This window comes from Lineus longissimus, chromosome 13 (assembly GCF_910592395.1).
Source record: "Lineus longissimus chromosome 13, tnLinLong1.2, whole genome shotgun sequence".
NCBI classification, from domain to species: Eukaryota; Metazoa; Nemertea; class Pilidiophora; order Heteronemertea; family Lineidae; genus Lineus; species Lineus longissimus.
The window spans coordinates 2,535,359-2,555,093 of NC_088320.1; the positions used below are offsets into that span (position 1 = coordinate 2,535,359).

At 41.8% G+C, this 19,735-nt stretch overlaps 1 protein-coding gene across 2 annotated transcripts; it reads left to right on the top strand.

The window, feature by feature from the left end:
• The first annotated feature begins 57 nt into the window (after positions 1-57).
• On the top strand, positions 58-19,572 carry LOC135497825 (BLOC-2 complex member HPS3-like). Of its 2 annotated transcripts, none has more exons than XM_064787763.1 (26): positions 58-108; positions 631-833; positions 1,237-1,369; positions 1,539-2,204; positions 2,806-2,994; positions 3,308-3,424; positions 3,543-3,727; positions 3,992-4,108; positions 4,374-4,498; positions 4,759-4,828; positions 5,152-5,318; positions 5,483-5,597; positions 5,791-5,983; positions 6,201-6,346; positions 6,587-6,862; positions 7,097-7,183; positions 7,504-7,698; positions 7,857-8,069; positions 8,775-8,856; positions 9,850-11,603; positions 12,365-13,050; positions 13,338-13,440; positions 14,655-14,897; positions 15,266-15,518; positions 17,685-18,926; positions 19,007-19,572. In XM_064787763.1, the coding sequence occupies exons 2-20, from the start codon at positions 636-638 to the stop codon at positions 10,041-10,043; spliced, it is 3,468 nt and encodes a 1,155-aa protein (XP_064643833.1). In that variant the 5' UTR covers positions 58-108; positions 631-635; the 3' UTR covers positions 10,044-11,603; positions 12,365-13,050; positions 13,338-13,440; positions 14,655-14,897; positions 15,266-15,518; positions 17,685-18,926; positions 19,007-19,572. The 2 variants fall into 2 exon arrangements, with proteins under 2 accessions (XP_064643833.1, XP_064643834.1); XM_064787764.1 differs by having other exon boundaries at positions 2,851-2,994.
• Positions 19,573-19,735: the final 163 nt, after the last annotated feature.

The following is a 19,735-nucleotide window of genomic DNA, read 5'->3' on the forward strand; positions in this document are numbered from 1 at the left end:
GCAAACCGCTAAAGAATGGTCACATGACGATTCTGGGAATTCCCATTTTTGAACCAGGAAGTGAATTGAAACTTTTTAATGGTTCAAGAATATCCCTACCAAATCACGGTAATAATGAATTCCAAAGATTAGATTCCATCTGATTATGGTTTTATGACTTTAGACATGTACTTGTGACAGTTGTCACCTTGATCTTTTGCATTTTTGTGGACTTTTTGGGAAGACCACTCGACTCGCAGAACAAACTTCCTGAACCTTTTCATTGACTGTAGTGTTGAGACAAGGCTTGCCCAAGCCCATCATTTCTCGATTTCTTGTGAAAAGCCTCTATTCGTACTATTCCTGATGTGCCTAGCCTAGCCATCAAAAGTTCCACTAAACTTCTATTCTAAGGTCTAGGTCAGGATCATGATGGCTCATTCTTCGATCGAGAGGAGTGCATTCCTCGACCTTGTGCCAAATTCCGATGGTGGTAAGATATCTGGGTTCCAGACAAAGAAAAGGCAAAAGCTTTAGCCTATGTAGGCTAGCCATTGATTTGCCCACATCTGTGCATGTCCTTGTTGATTTTTCAACGCAGATGAATTCCCAATTTTCAAATAATTCTAACGCATTTGATCCCTCCTTCAGACACCATGGATCTAAGCTCCTATGGCTTCGTGGATACAACCAGTGTGGACGAATCGGACGCCTCGTCTGTGCCAAGCACACCCGGAGCGATGAATCTGACGCCGAAAATAATGACAGGTGACCAATGCTGCCACCACTTCCAATCGCAGAATGTCTTCACGTCGGAACATGAGCCTCTCGTCCTTTGTGCTACAGATGATCAGGTATGTATGATGTGGAAGAATTCGTTTTGGGAAGTGCGGTGCGGTTATTGGAAGGTTGTGGGTTTGTGGCTCAGCCAGTGCCACTCGGTAGAAAGTATTTCGAGTGCCAACTGCATCTGTAGGTTTTCGGGCATATGAGGGGAATATAAGAAGCAGTTATGTGTTTCTGAGTGGATCCTGAACAACTTTTGCTCTCCAAAGGGGTTGCAGACCTATAGCGCCAACCCCTACCACTGAACCCAACTATCTGCATTTTCTCCTGGGCAATGAGTAGAAAAAACATTAAGGAGGATTAAACATATAGACAAATAACAGAGAAAAAAGGAGTGGGAGTACCAGAGTTATAATTGCCAAATGGAGTTGGTTTGGTGCCAATGATCAGTGTGGTTTTTCCACGTTGCAGGTATTCTTGGCGACACACATGGCCAATGGTAACTGCCAGATTGAAGTGAGGTGCATGAGCGACCCTGGGTGTCCCGTACTTCACACATTCCCAACGATCACACCCGTCAAGTCCATCATTTACAACAAAGAGGGTAGGTAGCGACTTCTTAAAGGGAGGGTATAGGGGATGAGTCAGATTGGTCTGATTGATTGAGTCACACCAAGTTGCCGATTGGGGTCTAGCCTATCTCACTGGTAAGAGGAATATAACCACCTCACTTTTGGTTGATTATGTTGAGCACAACGTGTTTGTACTTTTAGGTCAGTACATAGCAACCCTTGAAGAGAAAATCCGAGGCACCCAAAGGGATACCTTCTCTCATATATACCTCCATTGGGATATCAGTGGCGACGACCAGCCACTCAAGGCACGAGTTGCGGGGAGAATCACTGACCTTACGGGGCATTCTGACCGCATGAACTCTATTGAAGTCATCGAGATTCTCACCAAACGGGGACCGAATTGTATCGCGTGTTGTGAAAAGACGGGAAATATCGCAATATCATGGGGCAATTCGGTGTCAATTTTTAAATATATCGTGAAGATGTTCAACAATGAGCAGTACAAAGATTTCATTCGAATCATGGAGATCGATTTCAATTTCAAGACAAAAAAATGCTGTTTGAACGAAAACGTTCTTGCGGTTTGTTCAAATCATACGATGCAGGTCATTAGGATTAACTTGAGCGAGAGAGTCCCGCGGTATCATAGCGAGGCTGTGAGCCAATATGAATCACAGCAACACGACGCAGAGTATTCAGCGGATAGCATGTTTGCGGGGTTTGAGAAAGTTCCGTCGATTTGTCGAACTGATTCCATTGATTTTGGTGGGAAGTTTGTCTCGGATGATTACGTGATCGTTGACGAGGCAGCAACAACTTGGACGTTTGTGGATGAAGATCCCAAGGCTACTGATCAAGGAATAGGTACGTGGAACTCCCCAAGGAATGTTGGCTTTCTTGTCAGCTATGCTCAGTATAATATGAATATATCGGTATGAAAACTTGAAAAACCTGAACAAGGGAATTGAGCTGAAGTTTGGTTGTAAAAACGTATTTTGTACATTGCTGTAGCTTTTCTTAATTCTTGCTAATAATAAACTAAAATGAAACAGCCTAAAAGTTAGTAACGGTCATTTGAAGTTGCAATATATAACTATCTGCCCACTTTTATATTGACTCATCCAGAAAATTGCCTTTTGAAATGAAGATTCAATAAATAATTTCATATAGCTTTTGTGACTTGCATAGTTGACACCTGTATCCAGTTTACACCAACTGACCCTTTATTTTAACGCCTTGATTTTCCATACCCGATTCCTGTTTTACGTGTTCATGTATGTTAAATCTATAGCTACCCCCCCCCCCCATAGCAGGTCTTTGAATCACTTCTGATACATGCAGCAATCAAAAGGCCTGGTATGGGGGACGCTTGTGGTCTTTGCCTTTCTAATCTGCATCGCTTTTTCTAACTCCTCTTGCCTGTGTTTCTGTCTCCCAACCATCTATCTCCCTGTGTTCGTTCCAGACTCTGTCCGTCCTCCCAGCATAAAACGCACAGTCCATGTTCCAGGTCAATTATTGCCGAAGACGGTCCATCTTCCGACGCTCCAGGCGGCAGTGGAGTCAGACGCATTGAAAAGTCAGCATCTCCCACTGGAAGTCCTTGGTCCTCGGTCCTATATTCCAGGACAGGATGCAAAGATCAATATCAAAGGTAAAATATATGCGTTTGACAAAAAATTCTGCAGCTGTGGTGATGGATTGGCCAGAAAAAGTCATTGTGAGGGTAATTGATCACGTTCCACGTTGAAACGTCCTGCAAATAATGACATTTTGTTAGCTTATTGAAGACCTAAAGGAACGAAGGAGTCACAATGCCAAGAACCGAAACTGGTGTCCATCTCTTTTCGTTTCAAACAGCCACTAGAGTAAAGGTAGACCAAGATGTCAGTCCAGTTTGAGATAGCATTTGGGAATATGTGGCCAATGGCAGTAAAGCTGTAACACTTTACATCAATCTTTTTCAGACGAGGACATCAGTATGAACTTCGAATCCAGCATCACTACCCTGGTCTTCAGGAGGTTAACGACACTCACGGACAATGCGTTACACACAATTCAGTTGCTGCCTGTTTATGCTCCTGGTGGGTCCGAAATGGTTGTAGTCCGAAATTTATCGTATTCAGATCTCTACCCAAAGTTCATGATTTTGGTGTACATTGCACTTAACGTTTTGCCGTAATATGATATGTCTTGTTACAGAGTCGATGGATCCATCTTTATCGAAGCGAGGCTTGAGGTCCCTGAACCCACTGAAGTCTGTTTACTTCGACAAGCTGGTCAGCTTGTGCTTCTTTGTGAGCAATGCAAAGCGCGGATATGTTTACAATCTTCTTGGGGAGGTGAAGCTACTCTGCTGCTATCCATATGCTGAACCCACTCAAAACGTAAGGCTTTGTGTGGATATCTGTGTTTATATAGAGCTCATATTGTCGCTTGTAATCATACTGTCACTTCTTACCTGTTACTTCTCAATATTTGAAGCATTTCTGATAGATTCAATTCATGAAAGCAAGTGCGGTTAAAGTGCCTTGCTCAGGGACAGAAAGATGAAACAGTATTGTCCCATCTGCGACGCGACCCCATGACCTCCAACCCTGGCGCTCTAACCACTATGCCACTTGACCCACTGATCTATATTTTGCTTCCAGGTTGCCCTGACGGACACACTCGTTCACACAGTGACCAATAAAGGTCTCCTCACGTACACTGGCAGACACTTTGTGCCAGCGCTCTATAAATTGAAGAATTTCGACAATATTGAAACGGTGAGTGCTCTTACTTATGGCTGAGAGGATTGCCTCTGGAAGAAGTACATTATTTCCTCTTCCAATTAATCATCCCAAAGCTTGAAAGGGGATTGATATAGTTGAGACTGTTTGATCATGTTCAGGAATATTGAAGCAAGGGAGGGCTGGGCACCATTTCGTATCATATTTGTCTTGTCAATATAGTGCTCTCACTTAGCTAGAATCCCCAAGGTTCTTCATTGACTTGAACCTACCTGTTTTATCTTTATATTCCACAATGCAGACGTGTCCTTCCCCAGACCTTGATGTCTGCCTCTTCGGTACACAGCCTTTCATCGGCATCCAGAGTGTCTGCCTCACAAACAGCCATGTGGTTTTACTCACCAAGGTGCAGCATGAAGACAACAGGTTGGTACAAGTCTATGCTTAGTCTATGCACTTTGCTATGGCAGACCAGTGTTTCAGTCCTATGGGTCATTAACCATGCCACGAGGGGCCAAAATACCTGCCTTATGATGTCATAACACAGTGCACTGCGATGTATGGTGTTATTTCATGTTGCGAATGAAGCCAGAGAAAGCCATTGAGCCAACCGGATAGCAAAAGGAACGTCCGCTAGCTAAGAGAATTCAATGCAGTTCGTTTTCTATTTCGTCATGTATTTTCAGTGATGAAGACTACAGCTGGAGCATGTACGCCCTGAAAAGTTCCATGATTGTTGCCCTGTGTGCTGAAGTGGTGAGTAGCCAGTCGGCCAAGGATCCGGCCTCATTGGGGAGTTGTTGTTGAAACGAGCTATTTGCCTGGACACTCGCTCATTTCACTACCTCCTTGTCTGAAGTCCTGACTGCACTGACTTGCAATAGTCTGTGTCACTTCTCAAAATAGGTTTTCATATCTGTGAATAGTTGCGTTATTTTAACAATGAATTCCCAATTTCTCTGTCAATTGGTGAAACAGCAGTTGATATTCAGGGAGATTTAGCAAGACATCACACTCGTGTACGCCAATTTTTCTTATACTATTTATCGATGATCGTTTTGTCCACCATTATTTGCTAGCATGAGTTGACCTCCACCCTCCGTCACATGAGTCCAGCAGATCATGTTCACCTTCTACAAGAGTCGCAGCTCCTGATCCAGTATGCTATGTTACACGGCCTTGAGCAAGAAGAGATTGAACAGATGTTCAAAACGTGTTGCACCATGTTGGGAGATTACTACGCAATGTAAGTTTAAGCCTTTAAAGGTAGAGCAATATTGGTTTAAAGTCAATGAGATTATCAACTTTTCCTTCTGTTTACTCTCTCACCTCTTCTCTCTTATTTCTAACCAAAGTAAGAAGCACTGGCCTCAGGTGAAGTAATCTTCAAATATTTTCTCTCTGTCACAGGCCAGACCATGAAGACTGGACATTGACCGTGCCATATTATAAGATGGCAGGGATGACGGTGCCTGAAGTCATCAAGCGGCATTATGCAATGTTCGTCGGCACTGGAGGAATGGAGGTAAGTTGAAAACATGTTGTGGGCTTGGGCAAGTAACTTTACTTAGTGTATGCTATAGAAAATGATGAGCGAAAGACATTTAAGTCCTAATCTTTGGTGTCACTGCTTGGGTTGCAGTATTTTATGAACTGGGGCACGTGAACCCATTATGGGGCTGTGGGCAAGACGTCAATCAATATATTTCTTTTTCTAGTTTGAGGATCTCCGCTCCTTAGAATTTGGGGAAGGCCTCGTGGCATATCTTGTTCACGTCTTATTTGAGGCTGGTGATCCATTCACCCTGGAAGAGAACCTCGGAGACTTTGTTTTGGCAGCGATAGCATCAAAGTGCCCCCAGAGACTGGCAGAGGTCATTGCAGTCTCCAGGTTAAAGGATTTCTCCGATGGTAAGGAGGCGGTCTTCTTCTGTCCTTCTTTGATGAATCAACCAAAGGAAAGCAATTTTGTTTGACTCCTCCGAAGTTTGTTGGCATCACATATGGCTGCTCCGCCTGCGGTTCATTTAACTTCAGCATGATATTTGACCAAAAGCTTGGCTGGTATTGACATTTTTTCCAAAGTTAATCGTGTGTCTTCATCTGAACTTTTATCATTTTGCTTCAGTGCATGCTGAGATAATACTTGCTGAATTGATGAGTAAACCGACAAAGACAGTTGCGTCTGCTCTACAAAAGCTTGTACGGGCTGTTTTGAAGTTGAGGCTTGGCGAGCCAAATGATGCCAAAATTATGTTGACATCCATGTCTAAGGTAAATAGAGGACTTGATGTAATTTATATGGTATGGAATACTCAAAATGGTGTTTATTATGAACAAAGTTCAGAGATTAGGACGGCATACATGTGTCATCTCTTTGAAAAACTAACCAAAATCAACATTTTCAACACTGTTTTTTTTTGGCCACCCAACATAAGAACAAGCCAATACCTGTGAAAAACACAGATCTTTGAGGTTTTATTATTTCTTTACCCTGTACTTTCTTCTTCCCAGACTGACATTGTCTCTCTCTGCACCACTCATCACCAACTACTTCATGAGAATCTCTCAAAATGGACCGATCTGGCACAACTCCTGCGTTCACTTCATCGAGCAGCATTCACCAAAATCTTAGTGAACCTCCTCGACAAAAAGACCATCGGTTTGAACAATACCGTGGAGTTGCTACAAGGACCTGAAGAGGGCGCTGGTAGTAATGGCCATGTCAGAGAATACCTTGAAGCTGTCTTAGCCTGCGACTCAAGAAAGTTCTGGTTTACTGATGCGGCGGTGAGTATTGTACTGTAGAGAAATTGTTCCTAAAGTGAACAAATAAATGCCCTGGGCCAGATTAGACCTATGAAACATACTGGCCTTTTGGCAATCAACCACTACGCGCCCAAAAATCCTTGATATTAAGGATAAGGTATGGGAGAAAATATTTCCAGTGCCATCAAAGAAGATTTATAGTAATTAGAATAAACAAAAGACTTGTGCCATAATCTCATAATTTGTTTGTTGCAGGGCATGTTGAGTAAGATCTATCTGTCCAATCTCAGGTCCCAGGAACCACCGGCAATGCGTTCACCAGAGAAATCTCATTCTCATCTAGTAAGTGTGCACCTAGGCCTACTCTCACCAAGCTCAATTTACTAGCCGAACTTTATCAAATACTGTAAACAGCCGAAATTCCCCTGACATTGTGGGTTCAAAATTGTCATGGTCACGGATATATCCCTTGAACCTTTCGGCAAGTCATTATACCATGATTGCCATATCTTTGAATGAGCTGTGCACCACCGAGATCCCTACCGGTACATGATTGTTACGCTACTCGGCTGATGTTAAGAATGTCAGTTAGCTTGTATTCTCCTTCCTGGCTGAAGACAAAGTCACTTTGTCTGTAACAAGTAACCCCTGTTCTTTTTTAGCCAAAAGGAAATGGGCATTTTGGGAAGCGCCACCTCTGGCTGAATGAGTTACCACCATTCACGGGTCCTGACTGCATATCACGTCCATGTCTCTATCTCCGCTCGTCTGTGAGGTCATCGTCACCTCCTAAACCGTCCTCGTCTGCAGAGACGTGTACATGCTGCTGCTGCAATGAGGATCTTCTTAAGTTACAGGTAATCATGCAAGAATCGCTTGCTTAAATGTAAACGTGTTGTAAATGTATGCCCTATAAACTGAAAGGGGATACTGTAAGCTTCTGAGTGTACACCAACAATACATAGATATAACACGTCTCCCTGTACACTCTGGCACATATTTGGTTTTTTTTCAGTCTCTCGTCTGCTCCTGCCATGCTTCCAGTTCCCTCCTCCATGATGTGTTATATGACCTTGGAGAGTCTGTAGAGGTCAAGGGAAGAGACTCATTACAGATCCTGTGTTTGGCTCAGACCGACCCATTGAGCACAACTGATAAAATATTACAGACATTTCCTCTGGTGCTGCCGCAGTTTTCTAAGCAGATGCTAGGTGAAGACAGCCATAAGGTATATAGATATAAAACAAATATGTGACTCGCTCTACCAAAACTAGGCGCTTGTCGCATCTGAACTCGACAGGTTGATACGGACTTGTTGTTCATTTCCCTATTGTAGACCTTTTGTGAAATCTATTACAAACTGATTTGGTCTCATTTCACAAAAGGTCTACAATAAGGAAATGAACAACAAGTCCGTATCAACCTGTCAAGTTCAGATGCGACAAGCACCTAGTTTTGGTAGAGCGAGTCACATATAAGCTTTGAGGTGGTGACCTTCAGTTAGGTAACAAACATTGGCTGTTTCCGTCTCCAGGTAGAATACCAGAGAACTACCAGGGGACCTTGGGATGACTCTATTGGGGTTGTCACACCAATTACCAACAACTTCTTCAAAGTTAAGCCTACACATTTTTGAAAAGGATGATTCTGCAAAACTTCAATCGAAGGCTTGAGTTTATATGAGTACAGTAGAACCTCTCTATTAAGGACACCCTCAGGACTGACAAGTGCTGTCCTTAATAGAGAGGTGTCCTGATTAGAAAGGTCAAATTGAATGGAAACACCCAATTTGGAACCCAACCTAGTGTGCTTAATAGAGAGGTTGTCCTTAATAGAGAGGTGTCCGCTAAGGGAGGTTCCACTGTAATTGAGTTTATCATCATAATAAGATTTCTGGCCTGAATTCATTCCTATAATTTGCATTAATTTTCAGTGGGCATATGTTGCAGAAAAAGTGACGACCCTGCTGAGACAAAACAGTGAGAAGAAGGATCTTTACAAGAAAATATATGAAGGTGGGTGCATGTGCAGTTTAAATTTTTCTGAATGAAGATAAGCCTCTCAAGGTGTTGTTTGTTGGCCTTGTTTGTTTATGTGCATGAGGAAACCAGCCCTGTAAAATATTTAAGCCGCACTTACACCACCTGAAAATGGACCACCAATCTTGGTTCGGGAACCAATGCCGCACCATCGAAAATCCACCAAGCGCTTACACCAGCGCTGCAGCTAGTTATAAAATCCGGCTACAGATGGCGCGCAAACAATAAGCAGAAAGCGGAAAGCCTTGGCAGAAAGCGCCATTTCGAAAGCGCCGCCTGGAGCCGAACCATCTAACTAGCTAATTGCCGATCCATTTGCGCTTACACCACGACAAAGCCGAGCTTTTAACAAGCCGGGCGAACTTGGACCATCAAGCTTGGTGGGACAAATTCGCTCGGCAATTTGTATCGGCAATGGATTGCCGAACCAATTTGTCGCGGCAATGTGGTGGTGTAAGTGCAATTGGTCCACCAATATTTCGTGGTGTAAGCGCAGCTTTAGTCGCCCTCCAACTTCAAGCACCCCGCTGATACTACACACAGTGATGATCGGCATATTTACCTTATCTACATAATGGCCAGCGTAACCAGTGATACTCGGGCCAGGTTCATCATCATGTGATCATGACTAATTACTGTGATGAAGCAAAATTAGAAGTAATTTGGTCGACTTCAAGGCAACCAGGATGTGATAGCAAGGTCAGTTATGTAACAACATATGTTGACCTCAGCTTTTGGTCCGGCAACTCAGCAGGAGGTTACCTGGCTCAGATAAGCTGAGAGCTAAAGTCAATAAACTATTCCTCAGAAACTCTCCCCTCATCAAATATCCATCCCCCCCCCCCCCGGCATCTAAGGCATTTTCCATTAGTTGGTGGGGGATGGTTAGGAGATAATTTTTACAGGGCTGGTTTCCTCATGGTGTACCCCTGGTAATGAGAACATAAGCGTTTCTCTTCATCCTTGCAGGTCTACTCACAGAGATGTCAGAGATACTCCCCCTCAAAGAGTTCCTCCGCCTCCTCCCTGCTGATGGTAACCTCGGCTTCTTTGTGCCATATATGGAGAAGTCGTACCGATCAAGCGCCACCTGTGGGCTAAAGGAGAAAATCATCCATAATGGGGAGACACTCTATTCGGGGTCTTTGAGTCTGTCGTGGTGAAGAAGGATATGAAATGGAATCCTACAAGCCCGGTGTTAACCTGATGGACTGTTGAAGCTTATTTTGATGGTAGAAAATCGGGACGATTTAGAAAATCGTACATGAGTGACTGCATGACATTAGACAACAACTTGTGACTAGGAATTCAGACATTAGCATTCCCCATCGTGAATGATGTTTATTTCAAAGATAATAACAAGTGGGCAGTCTGGATATTGCAAACTTTGTTTTGATCAGTGACATTTTGGAGATGATCAAATATACTGTAGGCAAGTTGGTGCGAGTAGAATCATTGAGCCTATTTGTGAACAAAAATACATCATCATCATCATCATCATCATCATCATCATCAATAGCGGCTTCGTGGCCCTCCTGGTCTTTGCCTCCTGTTAAACAAAAATACATCATCATCATCATCATCATCATCATCAATAGCGAGAATACCGTTCTTGGTTCGACATGTTCGAGATGTTCGAGACACGTGTACTGTACGGCAATAGGGCCTACTCAAGGCCTACTGTAAATTTGTCAGGATCCGTTGTAACTTAGAGTAACCTGACTAAGGTTGTAAGTTTCAAAAGTGGAATCACTTGCAGTTGAAAGGACTTTTATCACAGAATGAAGGCCATCCATCTGGAAGCTGCAACATTCAACGACATTGATTGATTGAACATAAGATTTTAAAATCATTGCTCTCTCCTGGCTTTTTGATTAAGGAGGTTTAATAAATACATTATTATTATTATTATTATTATTATTATCATTATTATTATAATTAATCCTGACTGAGATACAGGTTTTTGATACTCCTACATTGTAAACAATCGTTTGAAATATCACGAGGCGGAGTATCAGTATATTTAAAACCACTGATAATGTCAGGATGAGGATACCAGCCTTCTTCACCACTAGTACCAGTTTTCATTGCAAGAAACTGTTTCAGGAAAAACTAGCAACTGTACTGATTAACACACTGTTCGATTTCTATAGACCCAATCCGTAATAATCAAATAAAAAGGTTATTCATTTATGGCATGGCCAATCCCATTACCAATCTGGCTTGGCCAATTACATCTGACACCTTTGTTTGGTTATCTAAGGCAACAACAGACTCTGTCAACGTTTGAAAGAAGGTTTGGGCATTGTTACATAAAACCACTACCTGTCACATTTTTAATCTTCCAATGCTTGGTTCAAGCATGCATTGCAGGCAGCACATTCGTTCTGGTGGGGTGTACATGGTTTTTCCAAAAAGAACTATCTCCAATTTTGACTTATTTCAACATTTTGAAATAGCAAAATTATTTGTGTTTAACATCAATGTTCTTAAAGGTGGGTATCACCGTGACTGAATCTTGACATTATCTCGTTTTACAGGCAAAAGAGATTTTGGAAGAAGGCACAACTTTCCTTTGTTCAATTTTTGGCGGGAAAATGCATTGCCTATGGCCCAATATGCTGTATAATTATGCATTTGTACCAATTTGTCATTTCAGATGATTGACCCAACCTTGTCTGCAATTGCATTCGAAGATCCTTGTTTGATTTCCAAGAAGAAGGGTAGGTATTCTCGTCCGACATGTCAATAGAGGTGCCACTGTCAAATCTGTGTTATTGTTGGTAAAATAAACTTGTTTCTTTGACCCCCACAGGGCCTCAAGGCAGTGAAAATAATTACAGACTAATAATCTGCGAGATACATGGAAAAAGAATGAAATGATTTATTTTGGCATAAAGAATGCACATCTAACTGTTATCCCCACTGCAACTTTATTCTGTGCAGTCTTCTAAGAGATCAAAGATTTTAAAACTTTCAACTTATTTATATTTTGCATATTCAAAATAAAACATTATTTTCCCAAGAAATGTTTAAAAATGCAGTAATATCTTCGGTACATACATCATGTAGCCACTTATTCTGAATCATATTTTGGTCATGTGATTAAAAGAAAATGATATAAATTGACAGTGACACTGCTATCTTCTATCTGCAAATCGGGCAGTTATTCAAAAGTTGTGACCATAGTAAGATGTTGTGTTTGTGTGTGTGCGTGTGTTTGAGATGGGATTGAAAAAGGGTGTGGGAGGTCTTGGGGGGGGGGGGGGGGGGACTGTAGTCGCTGTATGAGTGCTGGAAGTGTGACTGACCAATGTTGTGGGTGTTTTGTAGCTATTGTTGTTATTCTAGTTGCTAGAGTAGTTATCGTAACTTTATCTAGCTAGTATAGTTGTTAGAGTAGTTATCGTAGTTATCTAGCTAGTACAGTTGTTATTCTTTTGGTTTTCGTGTTTCCTGCTTATCATCTTTTTTACCTATTCAGCTTTCAGTTGTCCAGGCCAGGCCAGGAGACCGATGACAATGATAGATCGGGTTCGATTCAAGCTATACGCTTGGTGTATTTGGTTATCGTGACTGGCGACTTGAGTCTATCTCATCTCATGTCCAAAGCGCGGTGGCTGGGTCCCAGGCATGCTTGCCACTCTGTTCTGCGGTCCTCATCTAAGTTTCGACGGTGATGACATGGACTTAGGTTCAGGGTACGTGTTCCCGTTGAGTCATCGTGGTTGATTGATGGGGGCAATAAAAGTTGCGTGTCGCTAGTCATTCAATTGGTCCCCTTGTTTTAGAGTGTTGGCGGGATAAGTCTTACGACTGTTAACAATAGTAAGCAATAGCTGGCCAGCGATCCCCTACCTGATCTCGAGGGGGATGGAATGACTGGGGTCCAAGACCTGTTGTTAACCTGCGGAATTTCGTCGGACGATATGTCAGGCGTGTCCGTGTGGGACTTGTGCTAAACCAGTTTAGTACATATGACGAAGACATTGGGCTCTTTGGATAACAACAGTGTTCTTGACCTCCTTGTGCTTCACAAAGCTTATATATACACCCGCTGAAATTGACAAGACGGCGATGAAGAAGGAGAGCCGGCTTCCAGCTTGAGAGCCGAGAAGACACTGGATGGACCCCAAGGATATGTTGCTGCCAATGTTGGAGCCATACAGGGTAAGCATCATTAGTCCTCAGTTTCATCTGGATTAAAAGAAACATTACAAAGATGTTAAAATAACTCCGAAAAAAGTATCAATCTGACGTACAATTTCAACTGTTACACGTATTTGGTGTATCAAACTGGTGTAGCCATAAAAATATCAAACTGGTGTAGCCAATTTTTATTCCGGAAAGTGCTCTCTGGAAAGCAGTTTTAAATCGGATTCAGTGTGAACACAGCATGCAGTAGAAACACTCAGAAATTAGATAAACCCCTCAACAAAAAATATGATTCTTTTTAGGCAGCCCGAGCCAACATTGTACAAGGGCCACAAGGTCAGAAGGGACACAAGGACAAGGGACACAAGAATAAGGGACACATAAGACGATGTTGCAGTCTACAGGGTGAGCATCACTAAGTCCTGGTTGATATTATATCTACTCATGAAACAAACTTCTTAACTGTCCAACCAGCAGTTAAGGAGAGAAAGAAAAAAAAATTATGTCTGCGAACCCGCACCCTGGTGGCCAAGTCATGAACTTTTATCCCCATGTGAGACCACCTGAACGAGAGTGCTCAAGTAACAGCAAAATGGGCAAATTGACCTCGATGATCTTGATTAGTTGGACAAATCATGAGTTACATTTCTGTTAACCCTCTACCCCCTTATTCTGACTAAAAACTGAAGACTCTGTTTTCAACAAATGAAATTGGCCAGGAATCATGAAGATTATGCCTGCCAAAGAGTGGCTGATCAGCATTTTCCACAAAAAAATACTGTTAACCAAAGACACTTTATAAAATGAATTGGCCAGGGTCATTGTGCTCACCTGACGACTAGGGAACAAATATGGACTCGGGACATGATGGATGCTTTTGACTTCATTGGTGATTTTTAAACTTTGCCCCCTGGTGGCCACATTTGGAATCCTCAACCCCTGGGGATGATGAGTGTCAACAGAATAAAAAGATATAGGAGGGTGTTATAGAAATTAACGCCATCTGAAACAAAATTTACTCCGTGGATCTTGATTAAAAATTGGCCTCTTTTCAACAATTATATTGAAAGGCCATTAATCAAGAAAATAGTGCGCTGGAATAATGATGGTTGGCTCACCTGTAGGGCGAGTCTACACAACAGTGCAGTGTCTGTGGTCGTGTCCTATTTCAAACAGTGACACATTTCTCAACCGCTGGGGCTGTCAACTTGGGACTGTGTACACATTGACCCCATGGTCAGATCTCGGACACTGAATTTCAGTCTGATCTGATTCATGACTTGGCAACCAGACTGTCTGGGGTTGAGAGAAGGATGCCAAAACCTGAGTACTCCGCCAGTGCACTTCACAAAGAAAGGGGCCGATCGAGATGTTGCTCCAAGAATAGCTTGTCAACTGAGGTCGACTCCACTTAGCAAAGCACACAACGACAGAAAATTTAGAAAAAACCATGAGCACTTTCATTAAAAACAGTGAAGCCAGAAAGTTTGGCAAAAACAAAACTTGACACTGAAAGTGATGACCATCTCCCCAACTGAATAAAAAATATTTAGTTTCTTTTGGCTTCAATCGATGTAGAGGTTACCCAGTATTAAATTAATTTTTTCCCTGTTTTCTAGGCTATGCAGATGACTGGAGATGATGGCTGTTGAGTTGACCCAATGACTTCCACCACGATCTACGATGCGTACTGAAGCAAGAACGACGCTCAAAGACCCGAAAAACAACAGATGTCAACACTTTGCCCCATGATAAGATGCCTTCATACTCATCCATCAACAATTTGGGGAAGACAGCCTAATTGACCTTCATGGGGATCTTCCTGGCAGATGTTGTATGAGGAAGGATTCAATGCATATACAGTAAGATAAAGTGGTGTACTTAAATTAAAATTCAATATTATAAAATGCCCTAAAGCTGTTTACCAGTGAAAAGATATTTTCTTTGCTCTGGGCTGTGTCTAATGGCATTCTGAAGATTGTGTCTGAAAAAAAGGCTGAGCTAATCTTCATTGCATTCCTGCATTTACGTAGGCACTACTGAACTAAAACATTTTGAAAAAGCATGGTCAAAAATGTCTTTGGACAGACAATCAGTCCATGTAGACACAATGAGTTTAGGAACTGAGCTAGGGTTGAAGGTACATTGCCCTGCACTGTAATTCTATCAAAATGGCTCTAGTCTTTAATCTTGGTAAACAATGGATTGACCTTGATATTTTGTTTTCCAGCCATGCTTGGATGAGGGTCTGAGAATCGGGTAGATTCAATGGATGGAATCATTTCGCTCAGGGATATCGGCAGTGGACACTTACATCGTGTGTCTTTCGAATAGACTTTAATGACAATCGAAATGATGCTCTAAGGGGACTCTGATGACTCTAAGGACATAGAGCCCTTCTCATGATGTAATGTGACGCCATATCCAGCAGCCACCGTAGAGCCAGCTCATCTCTAACATATGGAAGGATGCCATCTCATACGGTAATAATATAAAAAAGTCAATTTCTTATTTCTATGTCATTTGGTGTAGGCTTTAGCCTTATTTAGGGATTGTGAACAGTTAAAAACATTGTAAAAGAGAAAACTTCTTAGATTGATCAGACCTCAGATATTGAGAAGTTTGCAGCTTATATATGACCTCAAGGAAGGACAGATTTGTGTCTGTTGTTGATCTTAAAGCAGTGCTGAGAGTCCTGATGATATTTTTGGATAGTTCACCAAATTTGTAAAAATAACCAGAAATTTGAGAATTTGAAGTAATTTGATCCCTCCTTAGAAGTTTTCTCAAACTCTTCAGTGTTGTACATGATCCCTAATGATTTTAAGAAATTTAGAAAAAACAATGCACCTTCACCGCAGCATTTCTAATTGTCTGCAGACGGTGAACATGCCTTGGCCAGCTATGAGAGAATAAGGGATCCTTCCGCTAACACCCCCTAAGTAGGTCTGAAAAAACTCAAAGTGCGGGAAGGTAAAGGTTTCAAATCACTGCCCAGAAAGGAAACCACTGTGCTGCCATAGAAATTTTTCTGAATTTACAATGAAAACTGTAGTTGAAATTGGTACTCGCCTGCAAGCTATAGCCATCATGGAGCGTCCGTCATCTGTCGTCGTCGTTGTCCGCCAGCAGGCCATGTTTCATAACTGCCAGGTCCATGAACCGGTCCATAAACTTCGCACTGGGCAAGACCTCCTTCCAGACCAAATTTTGTTTCGGTCTAATTCTTAGTTTGGCCACCAAGGGGCAAAATGTGAAAACACAAGAACTGCTCTTAACTCCTTAAGAAATAGTCAGATGCTCAAGAAATTTCTATTGTGTGTGTATCTGAGGAAGAGACATAATGTATCGGAAGGGCTTTGTATTTGGTCTACTTTCAAGGTCACAGTGTCAAAGTTCGACATTCCAATGTTTCGTCCTTCGGTAGGGCACATTTTGTAACCACTTTGCCTTTGAACATACTGTGGAGACGCTGTTTAACCAGTTAAGGGCACAAAAGGCCTATATAACGTGCAACAGGCCTACCAAAACCGGCTAAATAGTGTCTACGCAGTATGTAAAAAAGTTAAGCTCTCCTTCCAGACTGAATTTTGATTCCATTGGCCACGGGGGAGGGGAATGTAAAAAACACAAAACCAGCTCCTCCTCCTGAACAATTCTCATAAAAATTTTCGTTTCTGTGTATCTGATGATGAAACATATTTTTTCAGCCGGGCTTTGATTTGATTGACCTCGTTGTCAAGGTCACCAAGGTCAAAGTTCAGAGATGAACACTTTTTTCCATCAGCAGGGCGAGTTTTGTAACCACTGAGTGGGGCCTTTGACCTGAAACTATGCACAATAGGAAAGATCTCCTACCCCAGCAAATCTTTGGTCTAATATGGTTCTTAGGCTTATATGTCTGGTATTCAGACTTGAGGAAACCCCTCTATCCATGAAAGTCATCAATTGGCCACTGATGGCAAACTTTGATTACCTCAACTTCTTGACATCACATGTCAAATAATGACCCTTCACTGTAGGAACCCAGGTGAGCACATGGACCATTCTATGCAGTGTTGGAGATATCCATTTGTGAGGTTAAGGTTTGGAATGGTAACAAAAAACAACAACTTTATTGACATATATATAATTACAGTCGCCTAAGGTATAGAATATAAAGTTCTTCCGTCAGGCCCAACACTCCCGGGGCAGTCCATTGCTTCAATTCATCCTAATTGGATCTCCTGAGGGACTGCCACAATAGTGGGAATTCGTGCAGCTGGATGATTAGCCAATGGGCATTGTTGTAACGAAAATGTAAGGGCATTTTCTGTCACCGAATCAGAATGCTCAGCGCATATCGCTATGGCATGAATAATAGCGCAGCTGATATTCATAAACTTCATTTCTCTCATGGTTTAAATGGTATACGTGCGCACTGCGTTGTATCGTTAGTTGACCTACATGTGAATAAACAATGAAAAAAATGATTAGATGCAAAGATCTTTGTACAATATGATCTCAGGATGGATGTCAATAAAGTTGGTGCTTTATCATTTCTGTACTAATCTTAACCTCACTATTGTGGAAACTAATGCGTTCCAGTGCATCATATATTTTGCTGATGATAGTGTGTACCTACAATATGATATCATGTTTCTTTTCAGGAGATGAGCCATCCCACAGAAAGGAGGATGTTGCTGAGCCAGCGCATCTCTACCATGCTCCCGTCGCCGTCAAGGAGGTTGGATTTTTGTCACCGTAGGCCTTACCCTTTTATTGCAATATATGATTGAAAGGTGATTCGATAAAAATCCTGATACTTTATTTTCTGATTGCGAGAAGGCACTTATTTGCCTTCTTTTGGGCAATGACAAACTTTTGCCATGGCTCAAATTCGTACACATTTAAAGAAGAATTTAGAAAATTTGGGGGAGGGTGTTGTCATAAGGGAACCAGGGCACGTCACAAGCCCAGAAATTATTTTCAAGGAAGATTTATAAGAAAAATCAAAATGTGGAGGGGATTTCCTGGCTAACACGGGACAGCCAACAGTTGGTACCCAAACAAAACATTCGCCATAGCTTACGGTACGGTACATTGGGACCCTACCGGCTGCTTCAGATTTGTTTCAAGCAAAAAGATCTTTCTACTTAAACAATCACCGAATTCATCATATATTGTATTTGGTTATGTCCATCACATGAGACATGGGGTTCACATGACATTCGCTTTGCTCTGACCCCAGGCAAAGCGAATGAACATGTGTGTCTTGATGGAGCTGTAGGCCTTTTTACTGTTTCTTGATCTCTTCAGTACCACAGAATCCACCGACATTTAAACACCACCTGGGCCCAGTCACCAAAGATCCTTCATTGGCTGGCTCAGTTGCTCAGTGTCTTCACCTTCATACTTTAGACAACTGACCAACAACACAAATCTAGTGAATTTTTATTTCCTCGTCACTTTTTAATCAATACCCGTGAACGAAAAAATCTCGGGATGCGAAACAACTTTTCACCAATTCAACTGATAAGCTTTGTCAATAAACCTATTGTTTTATTGAGACTTATCAGAATAAGACTGGTTCTTGATCCTACCTATAGCGGTCTCACAGGAAAGAATCTTAGTCTTTTTCTTTGTTTCGATTCAAGAAGACCTTTATTGCAAGAGCATAATTATCATGTTCTGCAGGTTATGAAAGATATCATTTTGCCTCATCAAGAACATTTTTATCGGACTTGGTACTGAATGATTGAGAAAAGTGTAACGTCAAAATGTAAGACGTTTTATATTGTCATATAATGTAATTATATTTGTAATGCATGTAAACCTTGTAAGTAAAATAAAAGAGATCTAAGACTCAACTTGCAAAAAACCTGGCAGACCACAACATACAGTCTTGCCAGGTCAAAGCAAACCTGCTGGACCAACATACAGTCTTGCCAGGTCAAAGCTGACCAGCTAGACCAACATACAGTCTTGCCAGGTCAAGCTACCTCTTTTGTCATGCAAATACATGTCACCTCTGCTCCTTTTGTCATGCTAATTGGCAGCCTCTGTCCAGTTCCTGGCCATGAGAAATGTGTTTCTTTTGTTATTCAAATTGGGCCCTGAACCTGTTTAGTCATGAATTAATGAGAGCAGTGAACCTATTGTTCACTGAACATGGCTTAACTTAAGTCATACACAATAGGTTTTAATACATGTACAAGAGCTAAAGTTGTACAGAATGTATGGACATGATGAATCCAGCTCATTGTTGGAATTGTTGAGTCATCTCGTGTAAGATCTCTGTTCAGCAGTGTCTTTTTTGGACATTTTAAAGGAGGAGAACATGTGTGATAATACAATTATCTCCATGTCTCGTCCTTTAATGGGCATTGGAGTGGCTACAGATCAATGTAATGTACATGTATGAAGTCATTATGGTCGTAAGCGCTGTGCCTGTCACCTGTGTGATGGAGTTGACGACTCCCTCCGATTGCGTAGGTTTTCTCCCGTTGAAACGGTTTTCCTCCTACACTGTCTTTCCAAATTGTCTTGTTAGGATAATTCTTGGAAGTGCAACAATAAATAATTTTCAAAAGAAAATGATCTAAATTTGCTTTTCTTCTTAACTTGCCTGGTGGTGCTCCGACACTTCAACTAGTACTGTTTTAAATATTGTCATGCATTTAAACCAACAAACCGCATGGTGACCCAATGATGAGATGTT